Raw genomic sequence first — 26,110 nt, 5'->3', positions numbered from 1 at the left:
GATAGGCAAGACACACTTGCCTTTGCTCAGGAATCATTTGTACCTTCGCCAGCCGTGTGTCACATTAACCGGCCAGCCGGGCGAGCTGCACGGAACTGTAAACAGCCCTCGCGCCCATCCGCGCAGCTGCCGCCACGATCTCAACCACGTGTCTCACGGCAGCAGGCAAATGCAGTGCTAAAATCATGCCCGCGGTGTGCTACTCGACATTCGCGTGAACATTGCCCGTCACGCCAAGCTATTTGCTTCTTCTGTAATAAAAAAGGACATGTTCAGAGTGTGTGTCAGAAAAAGCTCAGATCGGACACTCACAACCATTCCAGGCCCTTTGCTTCACGCCGGAATCGGAATCGAACCAAGAATACTCAGGCTTGTCAACCTTCGCCCATGGACATTCATGTAGTTAATTCCACTCCGCCCAGTGCCACTCTCTCTAAAAGTGACCGTGTGCGTCCCACAAAACGTGTGCATCGACGTCGCCGGAAATCACGTCAATTAGCAAGTGATTCTGTACCAGTGTCTGTTCAAATTGCATGAGACAGTTGCTCTTGCGTCAGCAGGACAATAAACTTTTTGTAGATTTGGACATTCATAGCAACGTGATCCCATTCCAGCTCGATACCGGAGCTGCAGTTTCACTAATCAATCACGACACATACAAACAACTGGGCCCACCTCCATTGCGTGCCGCAAATGTTACATTAAATAGTTATTCAGGTCAGAATAGCCCTGTGTTAGGACAGTGCAGCCTTCTTGCCACATACAAGGGACAAACAAAACTTGTGTCATTTTACGTCCTTCGTTCTTCTTCTGCAGTGAACTTGTTTGGTTAAGATTTATTTCAGTTGTTTAACTTGTCTATAGTCAATCAGGTCCTATCAGTGAACCAGACTGTGCCTTCAGCCAGTGTTTCTCGTCTATGTGAAGAATTTGCAGACATTTTTGCACCGGGCCTAGGTTGCGCTAAGAACTATAAAGCACAGTTGGAACTGAAAGTAAACACGCAACCGAAATTTTTCAGAGCGCGCAATGTTCCTCATGCATTGCGTGATGAGGTCGCAAGAACCTTAAACGATTTGGAATCACAAGGTGTGATTGAACGTGTGCAGGCTTCTCTCTGGGCATCACCCTTAGTAATTTTGCCAAAACCTTCCGGAAAATTGAGACTTTGTGTGGACTTCAAGGTAACGGTGAATCGACAACTAGTGATTGCAATTTTTCCTTTACCCCGCTCGGAAGATCTTTTTGACAAACTGTGCCCGGGTAAATATTTTTCGAAATTGGACCTCGCAGATGCGTACTTGCAAATACCAGTGGACGACGAATCCCAGCGTGTCTTGGTGGTTAACACGCATCTTGGTTTGTATCGATTCAAAAGACTGCCATTCGGGTGTGCATCCGCCCCTGCCTTGTTTCAGCAATATCTGCAAACTGTTTGTGCGTCGGTCCCTACTGCAGCAAACTATCTGGACAATATTGTGATCTCCGGAAAGACTGAAGAAGAACATTTAGCCAATCTCAGAACATTATTTCAGGTGTTGCGACAAAATGGTCTTCGCTTGCGGAAGGACAAATGTGTGTTTTTTGCTCGTGATTTACCATATCTGGGACATGTAATAAATGCCCAAGGCATACATCCCAGTCCCGAGCACCTCCGTGCCATACAAGACTTGCCTTCACCGCAGAATTTGAAGCAGCTACGGAGTGTGCTGGGTAAAATAAATTACTATAATCCATATGTGCGCAAAGCCTCTTCCATTTCAGCTCCGCTTCATTGCTTACGCCATAAAGGTGTTCCGTTCGTCTGGACGACGGAATGCGAACGCGCCTTTCGCCAGTTGAAATCGGCGTTGCTTTCAAATACTTGCCTTATGCCATTCGATCCCTGAAAACCCCTTTTGTTGATGGTAGATGCATCGGATTTCGGGATCGTTGCTCTGCTTGCGCACGAAGATGGCTCGCATGATCGCCCTATTGCCTTTGTGTCCAAATTGCTCTCGTCTGCGTAAAGAAATTATTCACAGATCGAGAAAGAAGCCTTGGCTCTCGTATTTGGTGTTACTAAGTTTCACGATTTCTTGTATGGTCGTCACTTTACCATCATCACAGACCACAAACCTTTGACATCGCTTTTTCATCCGAACAAGCCTGTACCTCCACGTACAGCGCAGAAATTCATTCGCTGGTCTATTTTCCTCTCGCAGTAGCGCTACGATATCTTGTATCGGTCCACTGCTAAGCACGGAAACGCCGATGCGTTGTCTCGTTTGCCTGTTGCTGAGGATAGAGCATTCGATTCTTCCGAACTTGCTTGCATGTTCATTGATGAGGAAACCGATGATGTGGTCGAATCGTTTCCGATTGATTTTCGTCGTGTAGCTACAGCCACAGCTGCTGACCCTGTCCTTGCTACCGTTTTGCGTTTTGTTGCTACACAATGGCCCTTGTCGAAAACACGAATCGAGGATCCGTTGGTTCGCCGATTTTTTGCTCACAAGGAGAGACTTTTTGTTCGACGTGGTGTTTTGCTGTTGCGTTCTGATAATAATCAGTCCCGGGTCGTGGTCCCACGTTCGTTACAGGCCTCTGTTTTACGGCTTCTCCACCAAGGACATTGGGGTATAGTGCGAACGAAACAACTTGCTCGTCAACACTGTACTTGGTTCGGAATCAATGCTGCGATTACGAATATGTGCTCTTCTTGCATGGCGTGTGCCGAACAACAATCTGCACCGCCGCGTAAATTCTTTGCATGGCCGAAAGCCACTTCCCCTTGGCAACGCTTACACATCGATTTTGCTGGTCCATTCTGAAATGCTCGATGGTTGGTTGTTGTCGATTCCTTCAGTAATTTTCCTTTTGTTGTCAAGATGTCTTCCACGATGTCTTCAGCCACCATCCAAGCATTATCCACTATCTTTTGCATTGAAGGTCTTCCACAGACTATTGTTTCCGACAATGGCCCACAGTTCATGTCCGCAGAATTTCAGTCATTCTGCAAGGCCAATGTTATTCAACATCTCACATCCGCACCGTTTTCGCCTCAGTCAAACGGTGCCGCTGAACAATTGGTCCGGACTTTCAAGTTACGGATGTTGAAGTTGAAAGAGTCGCATTCTCGGGAGGACGCGTTATTGCTCTTCTTGTCTTCGTATCGCTCTCAGCCCCGAGATGGTCGCTCGCCGGCTGAGTTGCTCCACGGTCGTCCTCATTGAACCTTGATGTCTTTGCTACATCCGCCGCATCAGGTTCCTGTGTAGCGGCAGCCACCTGTTTTTGCTCCTGGCGACATTGTATACTATCGCAACTATCGAGGTTCACGGCGTTGGCTAGCAGGGCGCATTCTTCGCTGCCTCGGTCACACTATGTATCTGGTTTTGGGGGCCACTGGTGAGGTGCGTCGGCATCTCAATCAGCTGCGCCTCTGTCGTCGCACGGGTTCTGCCGCTCCCCGTTTGCTTTCAGCGACGGTGCCGTCCGGTCAGTGCCCTGGGGACCCATCTACTGGCTCGCCTCATCCCCAGGTGTTACCGACGCTGCCTTCCATTTTGCCCCATGGCGACGCGACGCCGCTGCCGCCGCCGCCGCCGCCGCCGCCGCCTGTTCTCCCGCCGGCGACGCCCGCAGTGGACACTTCGCTGCAACCGCCAGGCGCCTCCCTGGGTCACGCGCTGCCGATTGCTTCTCGTGACCAGCTGTCCTCCGACATGGAACTCTTGCCCGCTCCGGACCAGATGTCGCCTTCGCCCGTTGGGTACCCCGACGCAATGGAGGTCGACCCTTCGGCCCCTCCTGTCTCTCTACGGGCGCATACACCGCATGTTGACGTGCACCCTGGACTAGGTTTTCAGGCATTTCCTAGCTCCACTCGGACCGAATGGCCGGGTGCGGGTGGCACAGCCTCGCCTGTTGTTAGGCTCCCCACCTCGTCGCATACGTCAACATGGGGTCCTCCCCACGGCGGGCGGAAGCATTATAACACAACCGTACGCCGATTTGCGGGGGAGGAATGTGGTGTCACTGCCAGACACCACACTTGCTAGGTGGTAGCTTTTAAATCGGCCGCGGTCCATTAGTATACGTCGGACCCGCGTGTCGCCACTGTCAGTGGTCGCAGACCGAGCGCCACCACACGGCAGGTCTAGAGAGACGTACTGGCACTCGCCCCAGTTGTACAGCCGATGTTCATAGCAATGGTTCACTGACAAATACGCTCTCATTTGCCGAGACGATAGTTAGCATAGCCTTCAGCTACATTTGCTACGACCTAGCAAGGCGCCGTATTCAATTGATAATTAATATTATGAAGCATGTACCGTAACGAGAGATGTTCTACAATTGTGCATTAAAGTATTCTACCAGTTACCTCCTGTTTTGCTAGTCTTATTTCTCTGACCTGTTCCAGATCTCACGCCAGTCAGCGTGTAATTAAACGCGTGCATTTCGGCCTCCTCTAGAAAAACAGTGTTGGCTCTTCTGCCAACACTACACAAAGACCTATGTGAGATGACAGTTTTACTCTTCACCCTAATATGTGCTGAGATGAACATTCGGAAGGCATGGAGAGAAACTAGTCACAGTTGAACCTTCAACTAGGACTACAAGGCATGTGCAGTAGAACAAATTATGTTAATTAAGGAAACAGATATTAGCTATAAACTTGCTCCCTTACTGCACTTAAAGTTTTTCTTCTAGATCACATTAGATGCAATATGGTCAGACTCTTACTTGGAAACGGCTTCCTTTATTAGCACATTAATGTCAAGTAAGATGGAAAATGAGTATCTGAATGCAGCTGTGCTAAAATATAAGGTACTTCCACGAATTAAGTTCCATTTGGCTATATAAAACAAATGTGTACAGATAAAGAAAAAATATTTATTGTACAAAAATCTACAACTGTTAAACTACTTTTCTACATAGCTTCCGAAATTTTGTAGGCACTTGTCATAGCATGGCACAAGTTTTTGTATGCCTTCTTCATAGAAGGTTGCCACTTGTGTATTCAACCATGTGGTAACATGTTCTTTCAGTTCGTCATCATCGTCGAAGTTTTGACCACCAAGGACAAATTTTAGGTGTAAGAAAACCATCGCCTTCTTCATTGTAGCGTGTCAGAAACTGAAGTGCACTGCCCACCCATTGTTTTTTGTGTTGTTCAGTAAGAATTTTAGGTACGCAATGTGAGCAAAATTTTCAAAATTTCAGGTTTTCAGTAATAATTTCATGAATTAGTGATCATGAGATTTGCGGAACCTCCCTAGCAAGGGCACTAAGTGTAAACCTACGGTTGTGATTAATCTTCTCTTCAACTGTGTGAACCAGTTCATCAGTAACCACAGATGGGCGTCCACTTCATTCTTCGTTACGCACTTGATCACGTCCCTTATTGAACAGTCTAACATCTTCTAACCACTGAATCACTCATAGCATTTTGTCCATAAACCTAGCAGATTTTCCACTGAATTTCCTTTGGTTTAACTTTCTTTGCATTTAGAAAATGAATCACAGATCTGATTTCACACGTGGCAGCATTTTCAATTACGGGTGACATTATAAAGAAGCACTACAAAGCACACGTTGGCACCAGCAATCTGAAAATGGCGTACATGTCTTCTCCTTGAGTCAGAGTAACTGCCATGTATGCTCGGAACTGCAATTGTAGCACTACCACAGATAGAAATAGAAACAGAACTTACTTTGTAGATGACCCTCGTATATTATCAATTAATACCATCCATATGATCTAGACAGGAAACATGTACTGATACAGATGCTAATGCACTGCCTGGTTGATTCCCTGTTTCTTATAATTTTTTTACTTTGTGACAAATGTCCATCTCCACGTAACCAAAATAGTACAGTATAACTATAGGTCTGAAATTACTATGACAATGCATTTTGGAAAAACGATATATTAATAAGGAAATTTCATTGATATCTTTCAGTAAAGAAAAGAAATCCAAATAGAAGTTACATCCAGTGATGATTTAAATATGCAATATGAGCTTTTCACTTATACATAGTCACTTATCACCACTTGTAATTTTGAGCACCTAGTGAGTGAATACAATAACAACACATTTTAAGTTGCGCATTAAAAACCGCTAAAGTTAGTTTTAATTCTAGAATGTTACTTAAAAAAAACTAGGCACAGCACACAAATTTAGTTAATTTATTTAAAGTATGACAACAAATTTGTGAAAATTTACCTGAAAGTAAAACATTTTCTCTCTGACGACAGAAACAAATGGGAGAATGATGATGACTTTCTTCTTTCTCTCTAGCACAGTTTTTATTGCTAAAATTTCAGCAACTAATGTTTTACCTGCAATAATAAAAAATACTATTTACCCACTGTTTGTAAAAAATATTACAAAGCATGTTCAGTACTTTCGCTAGATTGCCCCACTTGAGAAGCTTACATCAAACTGGACCTCCCCACAAAACGAATTTACTGTTACTGTCTCTCCCCTCCTTGGTTCATTTCCTGTCTCGACTCAGTCCCTCATCCCCCCCCCCCTTTCCCAATCTGTGGCTCCACTCCTCTTAATAAAAAATTCAGACCTGTGATTAATCCTCCCAATTGAAAATCCAGGAACAACTATAACTAAATTCAAATTATTTGCCACTTATAAAAAACAGCAACTAATGAGACTACATCTCATTTAAGTTCCTCCTGAGCTAAATCTGTTTTAGCCTTAAAATAGTTTCGAACTTCTTAAAACAGATAGCTACGTAAACCTATAAGAACATAGCATACTCAAAATGTGAAAAAAGCAGTTTAACATAAAAAATGACATCGACAGTATTTGTTGAAACAGTTTTATCTACTGCTCAATTACAAATATACTGTGGCCAAACAAGAATGAATCTTATCATATTTTTTTCCCCAACACCATTTCATCAAAGAACAATAAAGCCTGTCACCCTTTCATCGTAAGTGGATTCCTAGAGAATCCACAGTAATATTTTCACTTTCTGCCTGCTGAAAAGGTGGTCTCTCACTGGATCCACAATGGTGTCATTGATCTGAGCAGCATTTTGGGGCAAAACAGGAATAACATGCTCTAGACAGATGCAGTGCTACTTGAAACAAATGGAAATTAAGGAAAAGTTTATAGTGTTCCAATTTGTTTGTTTTCTGCAAGAATCATGTTTTTATTCTTAACGAAGGAGATAATATTCAGTACACATAAGGTTTCCTAAGGTGAACATAGTATCTTTGCAAACAGAGCACATTATTGAATAATTTTATAAATTGTTGATGTTACTGGGAAATATTCTTAGACACAATTTGCTTTTTTTTTTTTAATTACTGTGATGTTTAATCCATGAAATCAATAAATACAGATAAAAGCAGCAGTGTGCTGAAAAGAAAAAGATGGGAGCATAACTAGAATCAGCTGTCCAAAAATTGTCAAGCACTATAATAAAAACATGGGATCTGTTGACAAAGCAGGCAGGTTGAAGGCAACGTATGCCATAGACAGTAAAGGTACAAAATGTTGGCACAGAATATTCTGGCACCTCATTGAGGTCAATGTTGTGGACAGTTACATTTTATATAAACTTCCTAAAAAGTTGCCAATGATGTGCTTGCTTCGCCAGGCCACTGCTGGCATTGGATACAAATGCAGCAGTGGCAGATTACAGGGGCGCATCATGACATCCTTGCCCTCTTTTGCGTAGCCGGCAGCACAGGCTTTGGTGCAAAAAAAAAAAAGGACGACCACATCAGCCAGATTGCCCAGGTGACCCAACAATGATGGCAGCAGTGGTGGCAATGCAGAAAGGCATCTGAATGCCAATGGCATAGGTTTCCATTGGCTCATCAGCATCCGAAGAGGTGTCGCCCACCCAGGGATTGGCCATCAGCTGTCTCCAAACTAGTGGGTTTTAAGGGCAGAAATGGCCCTGTCAATGGGCTGGCTGCTTTGATGACTCTGCATGGTAGGGGAGGGGGGGGGGGGGAGGAGGGGGCGGGGGGGTCCTCTGTAGACCAAGCAGTGGCAAGGGACAGAGGCAGCGACAAGCGGGAATGTCTGCCCATTGCTCTGACGACCAGGCAGTGCCCGGGTAGCTGCTGTCAGACACTGATCGAAGGTCCAGGGCGGGCAGTGGCTTTATCTTGACATCATCACTGCCCACTGGCACATCCAGGGAAGGAGCCTTCATGCCACTCGGCCCCTGTGAAAAGTGTGGGGGTGGCTGCCAGGAAAGCCCTCTGACTGTGTTCACTGTAGCTGTAGCAGGTTGTTGCCCCACCTAAGGCATAGTTTATTCTGATGGTGGGAGAGTGACATCCCACGGGTGTCCACGGTGAACGTTAACCAGTTGTGCATCTCCCAAACATTGCCAGCACCCATCACGGCCGCCGACCAAAGCTGCGTGCCCAGAATGGATCACCCTTAGCTTTTCATGAAGGGCATGGCCATACCACAGGCTGTGGTACAGGACAGAGCAAGTGTAGCAGGGGCTGGGATTGTCAGCTGTGTAGAGCCTCCACTAGGCTGAGGCTGCTCAGTGAGCTGATCCTGTAGGTGCCGAGGACCAGAGGAAACACCATATCAGCAGGCAAGTCCACCAGGAACTTTGCTAATTGTTGTGTGGGATTTTAGGGCGCAAAACATCTAAGGTCGTAAGCACACTTTGCCAGTTGTGTCTTAAATGTACACACCATATGTTTCATTCAGTTGTGGGTGAAATGGTGTGAACATGAGATTAATACTACCATTTCAGATGCAAAAATCATGGAAACACCACTCAGGCAAATGTGGATCATTATTGGAGAAGATCGTATGTGGCAATCGTTTGATCACAAAAGTCGGTGTTAGAGCCAGCTTGTACTGATGTGGAACACATTCACATGAGAGATGGGTAATTTGACAGTGCATCCACCACTACTAACTGCATGGAATGACAGAAAGGATGCACAAAATCAATGTAGATGTGGTCCCCAGATGATCAGGAGTCGGCCATGGGGCAAAAAGAGCACAGGAGAGTGCCTGGTGCTTGGGACACTGTGTGCACCTGCGGAAAAGCTTCTCAATTGCTGAACCAGTGCCAGGCCAGTAGACAGAATGCCTCGCTACCATTTTCAAGTGGGTTTAGCCCCAGTGGCCATAGTGGAGAAGCACAAGAATCCAAGATCACAGGACTGGCAGGATGACAATGTGGACTTTGTCTGAATTCGTACTGAGGAGGAATATTCCTACAGCCATTGCCAGAAAGAAAAAATTGCAGAGCAGGCCCGACTCCTTAGTGGGCAGCTATGTGGGCCAACCTTATGACACAAAATGAGACCCCTGACAGAATACTGGATCCTGCCAAGTGGCTTTTTTTATGTACTTTTCTGTGATTGGGAAACTATCCAACACCTGCTGTACACAATCATTGACTTGGAAACACACAACTTCCGTTTTGTCAAGTTCTGGGTCAGTACCAATGGGTAAGCAAGCACAACTACATGTCTGCACTGGCAAGATGAACAGTGGGATGATAATGAATCTCATACTGATATGCCCTCGAAAGTGAGGTCCACCACTGAAGTCTTTTGTGGTTCTGCCAGGAAGCTGTGAATGGATACCGAAAAGCACCACAATTAGATTATGGTCGGTGATGAGATGGAATTTGTTTCCATAAAGGAAAATGCAGAACTTACAGTCCACATAGATGATTTCCAATGCTTCCTTTTCTATTTGCAAATAATTGTCTTGAGCAGATGTCAATGTCTTTGAGGCATATGCCAGAAGTTATTCAGATCCATCAGCTTTCCTGTGAGACAAAAATCACCCCACGTGCGTACTGGGATCCATCTACAGCAAGAACCAGCTGTTTACCCACGTCAAAGTACCAAGACATTGGAAAGACATTAGCAACGACTTGATGGGGATGAAAGCCTTGTTGCAGTCCACTGACAAAAAGAAAGGAACACCTTTCTTCTGAAAGTTGTTTAGGGCATGAATGACATCTGCCACATTGGGGATAAATTTTGTATAGTAACTGGCTTTCCCAAAAATGCTTAGAGTTCTTTCAGGTTTCGCAGTTTAGGAAGGTTGGCAATAGCCACTAAGTGATGCTTCGTAGAATGGGTGCCATCCCTCGAAAGAAGATGGCCCACGTATTCGACTTCTGCCTGAAAAACTTTGACTTCTGCAAGTTGCACTTAAGGCCTGCCTCTTGCAGTCTAGTGGAAATAGTCCAAAGGTTGTCAAGATGTTCCTGTCATGAGGACCATGTGATGATAATGTTATACAGATAGTTTGCACAACAGGGGATGTTGTGTATTAACCGTTCAATGGACTGCCAAAAAACAGTGGGGTCACTCGCAGTGCCACACCAAAGCGCATGTAACAGTATAATCCGAAAAGGGTGTTGATAACCATAGTCTGTTGGGAAACAGAATCCAGATGAATCTGTAGACATGCCTCCACCAAATCAATTTTTGAAAAACATTTACCACCAGCCAGTTACACAAGGATTTTATCAGTCTGCTGAATCAGATAAGAATCCACTACCGATCAAGAATATATGGTGGATTTTAAATCTCCACACAAATGAAATGCCCCTGAAACTTTGCGAATGACAACCAATGGCATAGTTCATGGGATATAGGTGTCTGGTTCGATGACACACAGGCCCTGCTACCTATCAAGTTCCCCCTTGACTCTGACATGAGGGTGAATGAGAGGGACCAAGTATGACACAATTTAGGAATGGTCATCCAAAACCTGGCAAAAACAGGGGACCAAACTCCTTGAATTTGAAACCCAAAACCCTTAACGCATCAAGACCAAAAATGTTCTCCGACATTGCACTGTCTACTGACAAAAACACGATCATTCTCATGATGAGTTATATGTGTGGCTTTGGGTCTTCTGTGCCCTCAACAACAAGGTCATCAACATCCTTACACTTATCAAAACAAACAAATGCGGAGTTAAACACATTCATGCACTCGAAATGACCACATGGCCACTCAGTCTCACATCCGCTAAAGCAAATCAGAAAGAGGGAAAGTAGCTATACAAGAAATTAAAACACAAAGAAAAAAAAAAGACAGAAGAACTAAAAGAAAAGCACAAGGAAATGTGACTGGCTGACCACTTATAAAAAAATGGGTGAGCCAGGCACCCTTTTAACACATTAAAAACATCTCCCAAAAATCTTGGACAATTTACAAAACTTTAAAATCAAACCACATTTGTTTGAACATCGCTTAAAATAGTGGGCAGGTCCTTCAACAAATCTGCCGTGGCCCACAGGTCAGAAAATAATGCACAGTCCAAAAAATGTGGCACACAGTTATCTGTACGCCAGAAGCACCACACATTGGAGGGTCCTCTCGCCGGGGTAAGAAGTCTTGTATCATAAGGCTGTGGCCTATGTGAAGATAGGTAAGAAGGACTTTGTACTTCCTATGTGGCTGGAAAGAAGTACGACATGGCCAAGTTGTAGGCTTTACTACGCGGAGCTTATTGTCAGTCACTTCCAGCCACTCATCTTCCCACTGATGCATGACTTTGTATCTCAACAGTGAGGTCATACATAGTGCGCAGGGGGATGGCACACTGAAAGGACTGAGGATCGTGACATGCCTCCTTGGCTGCTAGAACTGCCCTTTCGTTCCCCGCAATACCCATGTGCCATGGCACCCAGCAGAAAGTCACCTACTTCCCCAGTCGTCGTAGTTGGAGGAGGGCATTCTGGATATTCTGGATGAATTTATCTGCTGGGCACAAATACTGGAGAGAGTAAAGGACGCTTAGAGAATCTGAACCAGCAAAAAATTTAGCACTGGAAGAATGTCTCACCTGCTCCAGTGCCTGCAAGATCACATATAATTCTCCCTCGAACACAGAAAATTCTTCAGGCAGTCAGATCTTGCAGACATGATCTGGGAAATCAACAGAGCAACCAACACAGAACCCCCACTTAGACCCGTCCATAAAGACAACTACATAGTTGTGGTGCTCATATAATATGTTAGAAAATATCGTCTTAAAAACAGATGCAGAACCCAGGGCGGCAGATGGTTAAAACTCTGGACTGGGTTTGCACTTCTTGTGCTTGGACTGCCTCCAGCACACACTGCACACGAATCCTAAATGGCATTGTGGCTCATGGATGGTTGGAGAAAGTGCATTCCGAAGGCAGATGAGCAACAGTATGGTATGAGGGTGAAGTCAGAGATGCAAGGAACTTAAATGTCTAATGCACCATGAGAAGCTGCTCCCAGATGGTGAGAGGTAGTTCCCTGGCCTCAGCACAGAGGCTGGGTATGAGACTGGTCCTATAAGCACCTGTAGCCAGCTGAATCCCCTTAGGGTGGACAGCGTCTATGATCTTCCATACACCATGCACCCATAGTCCAGCCATGAATGCACAAAAGCCCTATAAAACTGGAGCAGATGCACCCGCTCTGCTCCCAAAGACCTGTGGCTATGGCACTTCATGTTGTTCAATGACTTCAGGGTTCTGGCTTTTAGGTATCTCAGGTGTGGCAACCATGAGAATCTGGAGTCAAAATGAAGTCCAGAAACCTCACTAAGTCCCTAGAATGTAGGACAATGTCCCTCTTATGCACGACGGGTATGCACGACGGGTAAATTAAAAATCTGATGATGAGAGTGGTTAAAGTGTGCGCACCCACACCCACACACACACACACACACACACACACACACACACACACACTTATCTGCAACAAACTTAACCTTGTCTTTACGGCACCCTCCTCTAATTTGTGCAATGTAAGATGCAACTGATGGATCACTCTTGCAACACTAGAGGAGGAACAGAAAACAGCAAAATCGTCCACAAAAAAGGAGCACTGTACAGAACTCCTTACCACGTGATACTATTTATGGCTATGGTAAAGAGGGTAACACTTAAAACATTGCCCTAAGGGACACCATTCTTCTGCTCAAATTGATCTGACAGCTTGTCACCAAGTCAGGTCTTAAAAGCTGCTGAGACAGGAAAGATAATATGAAGATGGAAATCTGGCCATAATAACCTCATTGATGTGGTTGTGTGAACATATAATGTCTGAAAATAGTATTGTACACCTTACTGATATCAAAGAATATATTGATAGAGTGATGCTTACATAGGAAAGCCTGCTGTTGTTGACAGCACTGAAAGTGGTTAAGAAGTTGCCTGGTCTCTAACAACCAGACCAGACAACAGTTAAACATTCGCTCCACAGTGTTTCCTAAACAGCTTGTTAAGGTGATACTCCAATAACTACTGGGACATGTGTGGTCATTTCCTGGTTTGAGGAGAGGTATCAGAATTGCTTCCTTCCATGAGATGCAGAATTTGCCTGTCTGCATACAAGATTAAAACATTTGAGGAAGATGTTCTTTGATTCTGCTGGAAAATGTCGAAACATGAACTATCGGATTTGGTTGTGACCTAGTGCAATGTCACGAGCCTCAGTCAATGCCGATTTGAGCTCCCACATGAAGAAAAGTGAGTTGTAGACCTCAAAACTGTTGAATCTGAAGTCCACCTTTCTACAGTTGCATGGTACTGATGAAACATCGGATCCTGGCTTGCATTGGCACTAGTTTTTGGAAAGTGCTTTGCTAGTGTCTGAGCAATGTCTCTGGGTGTTGTTTGGAGACACACCTGTTTCAGCACCGCTGCTATCGGTAAACAAGTGGTTTACCGGAAATCCTCCAGATGGCTTCCCATATTTTTGTAGAAGAGGTGGAACGATCGATGGAGTCCAGGAACGCTTGCCATGACCTTTTCTTATGCTCCCTAATGATGCACTGAGCCTTGGCCCTTGCAACTCAAACGGCCCTGAACTTGTCTGCTGTCAGTCGACATTTAAAATGTCGAATAGTCACACACCTGTCCTGGATTGCTGATCAGCACTCATCTGTCCACCTATGTACAAGTTGACTCCTAAGACAACCTGAGGACTTTCGGATGGATAAGTCAGCAGCATGGCAGACCACTCGCGTGATGTGGTCCACCTACCCTTGAATGCTGTAGCAGTGTCTGAACGCAGCCAGTTGGGTGAAGAGCATCCCAATAGCCCTGCTGAACATCCATTTTGGTGGCTTCTCTTCAGGTATTGCTCCACATAGTACATGAATACAGAGTGGGAAGCGGTCACTGTAATGAAGACTGTCAATGACCTCCCATTGAATAGAGTCTGTGAGGGTGGGAGAGCAGAAAGAGAGGTCGACAGCTGAGAATGCCCCAGTAGCACAGAAATGAGGGTGACAGCTCATGAGACATCATGAGGCTCTCCAAACCTCTACCCCGAGGGCAAGTAGAAGTTAAGCCCCACAAGACATGATGGGCACTGAAGTCCCCCAGGAGGAATGGTCGTGGGAGTTGTTCTGCAAGATCTGCGAGAGCCTCCGAGTCTATTGCATCTCGCGGAGGTAAATGCAGTGAGCAAACAGTGAACCTCTGACACACGTGAATTTCAACTGCAGCTGCTTGCAGGTCAGTAGCCAGAGCAAGAGCAGAAGAGTGGTGCGCATTGGTGACAAATAAAAGCCCTCCCTTGTCTCTTTCGCTAATTGGTCAACCTTGTGGTATAGTGTACAGGGACGTTTGTACCTTTAAAATATGTTTCTCATAAAGTACAAGTACAAGGTGCTAGGAGTTTGAGTTTCTCCACATGAGTCCTGAATCCAGTCAAGTTCCACTTTAGTATAGGAGCCATGTCACTGGTGTGGTTTTAATTTACCCCTATCTTTGCACCAGGGAGGTGAAGTACTTGTAGAACAAGGGGGAGTGGAGGATCTGTCTGTATCCGAGGCCTCTAACTCCATGATGTCCTCCTCACCAGTCAGACACACCAGAATGACTTCTGACGGTGCCCGGGACAGCTTTTGACCTGAACACTGGGATCCTTTCCCTGCACTCTGTCCCGTTGAGGAGCTGAGACGCACTCTGCCTTTCGTGTGCCTTCTAGATGCTCATTGCGGAACTGTTATCGGTCTTTCCTGTTGCAACTGCTTCAATAGTTTTGTCCTTAATCTTTTTACCTTGGCATGTACATGTGCAAGTACAGGCTCTTGTGGTGAATACTGGCACATCGTCTGCATCGAAATGTCCAGATGTACTGTGGCAAACACAGTGGGTTTCGTCACCTTATATTCTGTTTTGGATTTGGCATAGAGGATCCACTTCATCATTTCTGTTTCCTGTATTTTACATTCCTCGGAAAAAAAAAAAAAAACAGGTCACTCTCAGCTCCAGACTGAGTGGTTCCCAGAACATTTGATGCAGATCACTGTAGACAGGCAGTCAGACCTAGTGTCAAGAGCCACTTATCCACATTTCCCGCAGGTCACTTTACCTCCACAACTCATGGTAACATGGCCAAAATGCTGGCATTTATAGCACCACATAGCAGATCCATTCACTCGCAAAAGATGCGCAGAACAAACTATCTTCTTGTCAAACTGCTGTATCTACACTTTTTATTGACAACTACTACATACACAAAACTTACTTCAGACGATAACTGCAAGCCAAGTAATAATAAGGTTATAGTAATATTAACAAAACTATTAAATGTGTAAGTACTGAGTCATATTACTGATAACTCAATGCACAATGGCACAGAGCTGGTCTGACTAGAGAACATTTGCGTACTGCTGCAAAGATGGACGTGGACAAGGCCCCACAGGCATTGGCCCATCATTTTCATATTTGCCAGCCTGGGTGCTGACTGCAGGCAGTGGTAGCGCACTTATTTCCCCCAGTCACCACTGGTGCCACATACAAATGCTGTGGTGGCGGACTGCGCAGGCACACCGCCGCAAGGATGAAGCCACATAGTCCCAAAAATCATTTCAGTGCCTATGTCTCAAAGGCATTACATACTGATAAGGCAGTCCATTGTGCCTGCTGCAGCAGCAAGCAAAATCCCAAACAAACAAGATGGATGGGTTCCATATGCAAAGTTGGATTATGTATGATGAGCATAAGCAGTGCTTTTGCTTGTGAGGACTAAACAAAAAATGTTCATTCATGATAAATAAGAGTGTGCAGTTTTTACATGCAGGGTAGTGAAGCTGGTACTTCTGTAGTGGTTTCACATCAAGACCACCAGCTGATGCCCTAATGACACATTAAAATCATAAGAAATGTTTTATTCCATTTTATCTGATGTAATTCTACAAGAAATGTATAAATTAAATTCAGTTCAGTTTTAAGTGATAAAATAATTTCTGGCTCAAAGGCAAAACTGAGCATTATAGTTTCTTCCTACTCTATGACTTTTCTCTGCCAGAACAAATGTATGAATACAATTTATAGTGATTTTATTTTGATTATAGATCATCATACAGGGTGTTTCAAAAATGACCGGTATATTTGAAACGGCAATAAAAACTAAACGAGCAGTGATAGAAATACACCGTTTGTTGCAATATGCTTGGGACAACAGTACATTTTCAGGCAGACAAACTTTCGAAATTACAGTATTTACAATTGTCAACAACAGATGGCGCTGCAGTCTGGGAAACTCTATTGTACGATATTTTCCACATATCCACCATGCATAGCAATAATATGGCGTAGTCTCTGAATGAAATTACCCGAAACCTTTGACAACGTGTCTGGCGGAATGGCTTCACATGCAGATGAGATGTACTGCTTCAGCTGTTCAATTGTTTCTGGATTCTGGCGGTACACCTGGTCTTTCAAGTGTCCCCACAGAAAGAAGTCACAGGGGTTCATGTCTGGCGAATAGGGAGGCCAATCCACGCCGCCTCCTATATGTTTCAGATAGCCCAAAGCAATCACACGATCATCGAAATATTCATTCAGGAAATTAAAGACGTCGGTCGTGCGATGTGGCCGGGCACCATCTTGCATAAACCACGAGGTGTTCGCAGTGTCGTCTAAGGCAGTTTGTACCGCCACAAATTCACGAAGAATGTCCAGATAGCGTGATGCAGTAATCGTTTCGGATCTGAAAAATGGGCCAATGATTCCTTTGGAAGAAATGGCGGCCCAGACAAGTACTTTTTGAGGATGCAGGGACGATGGGACTGCAACATGGGGCTTTTCGGTTCCCCATATGCGCCAGTTCTGTTTATTGACGAAGCCGTCCAGGTAAAAATAAGCTTCGTCAATAAACCAAATGCTGCCACATGCATATCGCCGTCATCAATCCTGTGCACTATATCGTTAGCGAATGTCTCTCATGCAGCAATGGTAGCGGCGCTGAGGGGTTGCCGCGTTTGAATTTTGTATGGATAGAGATGTAAACTCTGGCGCATGAGACGATACGTGGACGTTGGCGTCATTTGGACCGCAACTGCAACACGGCGAACGGAAACCCGAGGCCGCTGTTGGATCACCTGCTGCACTAGCTGCGCGTTGCCCTCTGTGGTTGCCGTACGCGGTCGCCCTACCTTTCCAGCACGTTCATCCGTCACGTTCCCACTCCGTTGAAATTTTTCAAACAGATCCTTCATTGTATCGCTTTTCGGTCCTTTGGTTACATTAAACCTCCGTTGAAAACTTCGTCTTGTTGCGACAACACTGTGTTCTAGGCGGTGGAATTCCAACACCAGAAAAATCCTCTGTTCTAAGGAATAAACCATGTTGTCTACAGCACACTTGCACGTTGTGAACAGCACACGCTTACAGCAGAAAGATGACGTACAGAATGGCGCACCCACAGACTGCATTGTCTTCTATATCTTTCACATCACTTGCAGCGCCATCTGTTGTTGAAAATTGTAACTACTGTAATTTCGAAAGTTTGTCCGCCTGAAAATGTACTGTTCTCCCAAGCATATTGCAACAAACGGTGTATTTCTATCGCTGCTCGTTTAGTTTTTATTGCTGTTTCAAATATACCGGTCATTTTTGAAACACCCTGTACATACAGCATCCACTTATTGGTCTTTTCAGTTCTGAAGGGGACACACAACTGGCCAAGCTAAACAGCATATTGTAATTCATTGGGAAAACAGTAGCCATCCTCTTACAGATTTCCACCGACCTTAGCATACTGTGGTTATAAAAAGAGTACTCATATACAGCTGCAAAATACTAACACGAATTCTTTATAGACGAATGGAAAAACTAGTAGAAGCCAACCTCGGGGAAGATCAGTTTGGATTCCGTAGAAACACTGGAACACGTGAGGCAATACTGACCTTACGACTTATCTTAGAAGAAAGATTAAGGAAAGGCAAACCTACGTTTCTAGCATTTGTAGACTTAGAGAAAGCTTTTGACAATGTTGACTGGAATACTCTCTTTCAAATTCTAAAGGTGGCAGGGGTAAAATACAGGGAGCGAAAGGCTATTTACAATTTGTACAGAAACCAGATGGCAGTTATAAGAGTCGAGGGACATGAAAGGGAAGCAGTGGTTGGGAAGGGAGTAAGACAGGGTTGTAGCCTCTCCCCGATGTTGTTCAATCTGTATATTGAGCAAGCAGTAAAGGAAACAAAAGAAAAATTCGGAGTAGGTATTAAAATTTATGGAGAAGAAATAAAAACTTTGAGGTTTGCAGATGACATTGTAATTCTGTCAGAGACAGCAAAGGACTTCGAAGAGCAGTTGAATGGAATGGACAGTGTCTTGAAAGGAGGATATAAGATGAACATCAACAAAAGCAAAACAAGGATAATGGAATGTAGTCTAATTAAGTCGGGTGATGCTGAGGGAATTAGATTAGGAAATGAGGCACTTAAAGTAGTAAAGGAGTTTTGCTATTTGGGGAGCAAAATAACTGATGATGGTCGAAGTAGAGAGGATATAAAATGTAGGCTGGCAATGGCAAGGAAAGCGTTTCTGAAGAAGAGAAATTTGTTAACATCCAGTATTGATTTAAGTGTCAGGAAGTCATTTCTGAAAGTATTCGTATGGAGTGTAGCCATGTATGGAAGTGAAACATGGACGATAAATAGTTTGGACAAGAAGAGAATAGAAGCTTTCGAAATGTGGTGCTACAGAAGAATGCTGAAGATTAGATGGGTAGATCACATAACTAATGAGGAAGTATTGAATAGGATTGGGGAGAAGAGAAGTTTGTGGCACAACTTGACCAGAAGAAGGGATCGGTTGGTAGGACATGTTCTGAGGCATCAAGGGATCACCAATTTAGTATTGGAGGGCAGCGTGGAGGGTAAAAATCGTAGAGGGAGACCAAGAGATGAATACACTAAGCAGATTCAGAAGGATGTAGGTTGCAGTAGGTACTGGGAGATGAAAAAGCTTGCACAGGATAGAGTAGCATGGAGAGCTGCATCAAACCAGTCTCAGAACTGAAGACCACAACAACAACAACACTCATATATTATCATATTCAAATAACAACCACCACAACATTCTTGTACCATGTTTTCTTTTACTGCTTCACCTAATGTTTGACTTTTAATGCTGGCCAAATTTAAACTTGTTGCATGAAGGTGTCTCTCAGAATCTTATATGTGTGCTGTTCATTGTAGTGATTAACTGATACTATTTAAATCCTATTCGATTCAACACATGAGTTTAAATATAAACAGCTTGTGATATACAGCTAATTTATAATAATTTGTTATTTAACTGTCAATCTCTCACCAGCTGATGTTGGAGCTGAATAGACAAGATTCCCTCCATCTAGAACATTTGGACTGCATAAGCACTCTACTTGCCAGGAGAACATTGATTTTACTCCAGCTGAATGATACTCCTGCAACAGAAAAATATCCTGTAAAGCAAGAATTAACCTAGCAATTACACTATATTGATACACAACAACAAAAATAATGAATTTTTGACAATATAATGTAATAGGATAGATAAAAATCTACTCAGCAAGTGGCAGCAGGAGAACACACACAAAAAAGATTTTACATATGCAAGCTTTCGAAGACAGAGGTGCCTTCCTCAGGCAGAAGTATTGAAAGGGAAGGAAGAGGGGTAAAAGAAAAGGACTGATGAGGTTTAGGAAAATGGGTAGAGCTTAGGAAATGTCATCCAGAAACCCGGGTCAAGGGAGACTTATCAGATGGGATGAGAAGAAAAGATTGATTGTTGGGGACTGCAGTGGATGAGATTTGAAAATCTGAGAGTTTAAAGGTGGAAGACAGTGTAATATGTAAGACAGTGATTACTGCTAAAACATCATGCATCAGTTAATAAGAGTGAAAAGCTAAGTGAATTGTATGTAATAGGGGACGGCAAAAAATAGACACGTCAGATAATTAAAGATGTACAAAACTAAAACAAAGTGATGATAGAAGTAGTTACTGTGAAGAAATGCTGAGACAGAACAAAAATGGTTCAAATGGCTCTGAGCACTATGGGACTTAACGTCTATGGTTATCAGTCCCCTAGAACTTAGAACTACTTAAACCTAACTAACCTAAGGACATCACACAACACCCAGTCATCACGAGGCAGAGAAAACCCCTGACCCCGCCGGGAATCGAACCCGGGCGCGGGAAGCGAGAATGCTACCGCACGACCACTAGCTGCGGACTGAGACAGAACAAATTTATGTAAATTACAGCCACGTGGGTAGCGAGAATCGAGGACATGTTGTGGCAGTAGTTCCCACCTGCAGAGTTGTGAAAAATTGGTGTCGGGGGAAGAATTCAGATGGCACTTGTGGTGAAGCAGGCACCGAGGTCATAAGTGGCTTCTTGTAGAGCTTGCTATGCAACATCATATTGTGTGTTGCTGGTATATATCCTCTGCCTATGCCCATTCATCCTAATTGATAACTTGGTGGAAGTCATGCTGATGTAAAAGGCCAAACAAGGTTTTCATAACAGTTGGTATATGACGTGTTGTTTCACAGGTGGCTCTCCCTTGGACAGTATATGTTTTATCAGTAACAGGCCTGGTGTCGGTGGTGGTAGGAGGGTGCACAGGGCAAGTCTTGCAGCACAGGCAGTCACAGGGCTTGTAGCCATAGGGTAGGGAGATGGGTGCAGAAGGAGCATAGGATCTGACCAACATATTGTGGAGATTGGAGGGGGGGGGGGGGGCACAGAAACACTATTCTAGGTGTGGTGGGCAAAGTCTCAGATAGAATGGACCTCATATCAGGGCATGATTTTAGGAAGTCATAGCCTTGTCGAAGTAGCTGATTAATACATTCAAGACCAGGATAACACTGAGTGACATATGATGTACTCCATAGCTGTTTTTTGGAGGGATCAGCAATACCAAGATTGGATGTGATGGTCCAGTAAATATGCTTTTGAACTAGGCTGGTGGGGTAGTTACATCCAGTCAGGGTAGAGGTGAGACTGGTAGTATACTGCCGTAAAGAGTCTGCTTCCGAACAAATATGTTTACCTCAAATGCCAAGACCATAAGGGAGGAAACATTTGACATGGACAGAATGACAACTGTCACAATATAAGTATGGTTGTTTATTAGTGAGTTTAATGTGGACAGAAGTGGTGAGGATAAGATCAACATCAAGGAAAGTGAATGGGATTTGGAATACGACCATGTGAGATTTAATTGGGAGAATGTAAATAGATATTCCAGGAATTTTAATAAGCCAGCCTCCTTTCTTCACTCTGTTTCAGTGTTCTACATCTTTCATTTTTTGACCTACCTATTTTTCGCCATGCCCCTCCCACATCTATGACATAGCTTTTCACTTCTTTTACTTAGCTTTACTTTACTTGTTTACTAAGCTTTTCACTTTTATTAATCTGTGCACAATGTTTTAGGAGTAATTTGTCTTGCATATCACCCTTTCTTCCACTTTATGCTCTCATGTTTTCAAATCTTGTCCAGTGCAGTCCCTAACAATCAGTCTTTCATTCTCATTATTCTCATTCCGTCTGGTAGCTCTCCCCTGATTTGGTGTTCTGCATGACCTTTCCAAACTCTGCCCCTTTTCCTAAACCACTCTGGTCCTTTTCCTCCACCGTTCCTCCTTCCCCTTCAACCCCTCTGCCAGAAGGAGCAGCCACTGACTCCGAAAGCTTGCATACATAAAACCTTTGGTTCAAATGGCTCTGAGCACTATGGAACTTAACAGCTGAGGTCATCAGTTCCCTAGAACTTAGAACTACTTAAACCTAACTAATCTAAGGACATCACACACATCCATGCCCAAGGCAGGATTCGAACCTGCAATTGCAGCAGTTGCGCAGTTCCGGACTAAAGCGCCTAGAGCCACTCGGCCACGGAGGCCAGCATAGAACCTTTTTTCATATGTGTGTTCTCCTACCACTGCTTGGTGGATATTTTATATAATGGACGATCAAGAAGTTTCCATTTGAGTGTATTGCTGCAGTGTATATGCAATGTAACAAGACTCCGATGTGGGTAAATAAGCACCAACATGTAGACAAGGCATTATTGTAGCATTCATGTCTTTCTGACGTTTGTCCAGTAAATGCAGAAACATGAACTATGACGACTTCATTACCAAATGCATTCAAACAGGACCAAAATGCTGTTTTTTTTTTTTTGTTCCCCCCCCCCCCCCCCCCCCTGGCTGCCAAAGGACAAATACCAGTAAATATCCAATGGGGAAACAAGAATGTTATGGGGCAGCCCTTCTGTCGAAAAACACTGTTTTGGAATGGTGTGCCAAGGTCCGAGCTGCTTGAGACTGTATAAAAAATGGCTGGTCGATCTGGGAGGACACCAACTCAAGTGGAAGACACTTCAGCACTCTCCCTACAGTCCTGATCTCTCCTCATGCAATTATCATGTCTTTGGTCCCTTAAACAATGTCTTGAAGGGTCAGTGATTCCTGTTTAATGAGGATGTGCAGCAGGCAGTTATGGACTACTTCATGCAGCAGGACACAGTGTTTTGCAAAATGGGTATCTTCAACCTGGCGTGTCAATGGGACGATTGCCCCAATGCTCATAGTGATTTTGCCTGATTAGCATACCAATTCTGGACTGTAAGGCCTTCAAATGGAAACATTTCGATTGCCCCTTATGTCTTTTCGAATTCATGATGGAACATAACCAATAATAATATCTTTATCCACTAACCTCAACAATTTAAAACAATTGCAATTCTTGCACAGAATACTTTTATACAAGAACATGAAGAGTAATACTTTCACAAAATATTTGGGCACATCTGTGAGAACCATGCAAACTCACCAATATACTCTACTTGGATGTTTAGAACCTCTGCTTGCAAGATACAGCATTCCTATATTTTTTGTCCCTCCATAATGCAGATTCAATCATTGTCAAAAGATGCCCAATGTCCACAAATGACATCACATAAAAATTTTTCGAACTATCCATTATTGTCCTCAAGAAATTAACTGAAAAGCTTAATTTTGCAAACATTTTCTTCAGCAGTTGTCAACAGAGCAAATATGTTTCACAAAATTCATAACACAAAACTGCATTTAGTTATTTTATTACGCTACCAGTTTCAGTTACAAACCATCATCTGGTATGGATCTCAAACAAAAACACCATACATATTACATAAATGGAAACAAGAATGCAGCTTTTGACTCAATCATTGACAAAAACATGTCAATCAGGTTTGAGTTGAAAAATAACATTACAGGGTGTTAGAAACCAACAAGAAGAGTTGCACTGGTTATAGGTGAGGTATCAATTTTTCCTTGCATTTCCATACTTCTTAATACTGTGTTTACCCATTATCAACTATTTCTCCTTTTCTGTTTTACACGATAGCAGTAGTTATTTTGGTCTTCAGTCTGAAGATCGGTTTGGTGCATATCTCCATCCCAAATCACTCTATACAAGCCTTTTCATTTCCAAATAACTGCTGCAACTTACACTCTATGGAATCTGCTTACTATATTCATCTGTCTCCCTCTACAATTTTAGCCCACACACTTCCCTCCTTACTAAACTGGTGATTCCTTGATGTCTCAAAATACGTCCTTTTAATTGATCTCTTCTGGTAGTTAGCTTGTGCCACAATTTTCTTTTTTCCCCAATTATATTCAGCACTACCTCATTAGGTATGTGATGTACCCACCTAACCTCCAGCTTCCTTCTATAGCACCACATTTCAAAAGCTTATATTCTCTTCTTGTCTAAATTGTTTATTGTCCATGTTTCACTTCCGTATGTGACTACAGCTCCATGCAAATATTTTCAGAACAGACTTCCTAACACCTAACTCTGTATTTGATGTTAACAAATTTCATTTCTTCAGAATCACTTTTCTTGCCATTGCCAAGCTACATTTTATATCATTTCTAGTTCAGCCATCATCTGTTATTTTGCTGCCCAAACAACAAAACTTATCAACTACTTTGAATGACCCTTTCCGTTTTGCTTTTGCTGAAGTTCATCTTATATCCTCCTTTCAGGAGCCTGCTCAACTGCTCTCCATGTCCTCTGGTGTGTCTGACAGAATTACAATATCATTGGCAAACCCCAAAGTTTTTATTCACTGAACTATAATTCCTATTCCAAATACTTCTTTCGTTTCCTTTACTGCTTGCATAACATGTCTCACTCCCCTCTCCATCACTTTCATGCCCCTCAACTCGTACACTCTGTACAACCTGTAAATAACCTTTCGCTCCCTGTATTTTACCCATGCTACCTTCAGAATTTCAGAGAGAGTATTCCTGTCAACACTGTCATAAGCTTTCTCTATGCCTACAAAAACTGTAAATGTATGTTTGGCTTTCTTTAACCTATCTTCTACGTTAAGTCGTAAGGTCAGTATTGCCTCACATTCCCCCGTTTCTCTGATCTTTCCTGAGGTTAGCTTCTACTAGTTTTTTCATTCTTCTGTAAGGAATTTCTGTTCGTATTTTGCAACCACGACTTATTACCCTAATAGTTTTGTAATATTTGCACCTGTTCTCTTCTAAATTTGAGGGTATTTGACCTCTCTCATACATCTTGAACATCATGTCTCCCATCTCCTCTTCATCTACATCCTCTCTCATTTGTATAAACCTGCCTGCAAGTTCATCTTGTATAGACCCTCTATATAATCCTTCCACCTCTCCCTTCTTTGCTTGCACTTGGTTTTCTACTTGAGCTTTTAATATCCATACAACTGCTTCTCTTTTCTCCAAAGGCTCTTTAATTTTCCTGATGGTCTTATCTACCTTTCTCCTAGTGAATTATGCTTCTAAATCCTTACATTTGTCCACTCCCTGCTTGGTCATTTTGCACTTCATGTCAGTTTCATTTTTTAGATGTTTGTATTCCCTTTCACCTGCCCCATTTGTAGCATTTTTATATGTTCTCTTTTCATCAGTCAAATTCAATACCTCCTGTGTTATCCAAGGATTTCTGCTAGGCCTTGTCGTTTTACCTATTTGATCCTCTGCTGCCTTCACTATCTCATCTCTCAAAGCTAACCATAGTCATCTTCCATATATCTTTGCCCTGTTCTAATCAATTGTTGCTCAATGCTCGAAACTCCCAACAACCCCTGGTTCTTTGAACGCATCTAAGTCCCATCTCCTTATTTTCCTATCTTTCTGCAATTTCTTCAGTTTTCATCTACAGCTCATAATTAATGAATTGTGGTCAGAGTCTACGTCTGCCCCTGGAAATGCCTTACAATTTAAAATCTGAAAGACCTCTGTCTTACCATAATATAATCAATCTGAAACCTTCCAGTGTCTCCAGGTCTCTTCCACATGCACAACCTTCTTTCATGATTCTTAAACCAAATGCTTGCGATGATTAAATTCTGCTCCGTGCAAAATTCTAACACACGGCTTCCTCTTTCTTCCTTTCCCCCAGTCCATATCCACCTATTATTTTTCCTCCTCTTCCTTTACCTGCTATCAAACTCCAGAATGTACAAAATTAAACTTTCATTTTCTTTGACTACATGAATAATTCATTTTATCTCATCACACATTTCTTCAATCTCTTCATCATCTGCGGAGCTAGTTGTCATATAAACTTGTACTACTGTAGGGGGTGTTGACTCATTGTTTATCTTGGCTGCAGTAATGCATTCACTACGCTATCCATAGTAAGTTCCTTACATTCCTATTTTCTTATTCATTATTAAACCTACTCCTGCATTACCCCTATTTGATTTTGTATTTATAAAACAGTATTCACCCAACCAGAAGTCCTGTTCTCCTGCCACCAAACTCCATTAATTCCCACTATATCTAACTTCAATCTATCCCTTTCCCTTTTTAAATTTACTA

General features: G+C 43.3%; 1 protein-coding gene across 1 annotated transcript in view; it reads right to left on the bottom strand.

Moving 5' to 3' along the window:
* Positions 1–26,110, bottom strand: part of LOC126470012 (DNA polymerase theta-like) — a 347,322-nt gene that overhangs the window by 306,644 nt on the left and 14,568 nt on the right. The window contains exons 2-3 of the mRNA XM_050097913.1: positions 19,570–19,681; positions 6,213–6,328 (exon numbers count right to left, since the gene is read on the bottom strand). Coding sequence (XP_049953870.1) covers positions 6,213–6,328; positions 19,570–19,681 — 228 coding nt within the window. The remainder of the gene's footprint in view (positions 1–6,212; positions 6,329–19,569; positions 19,682–26,110) is intronic.

The sequence above is a fragment of the Schistocerca serialis genome, chromosome 1 (genome assembly GCF_023864345.2).
Source record: "Schistocerca serialis cubense isolate TAMUIC-IGC-003099 chromosome 1, iqSchSeri2.2, whole genome shotgun sequence".
NCBI lineage: Eukaryota > Metazoa > Arthropoda > Insecta > Orthoptera > Acrididae > Schistocerca > Schistocerca serialis.
Note: the sequence above shows the minus strand (reverse complement) of the source record. Positions and strands in the feature narration are given on the sequence as shown.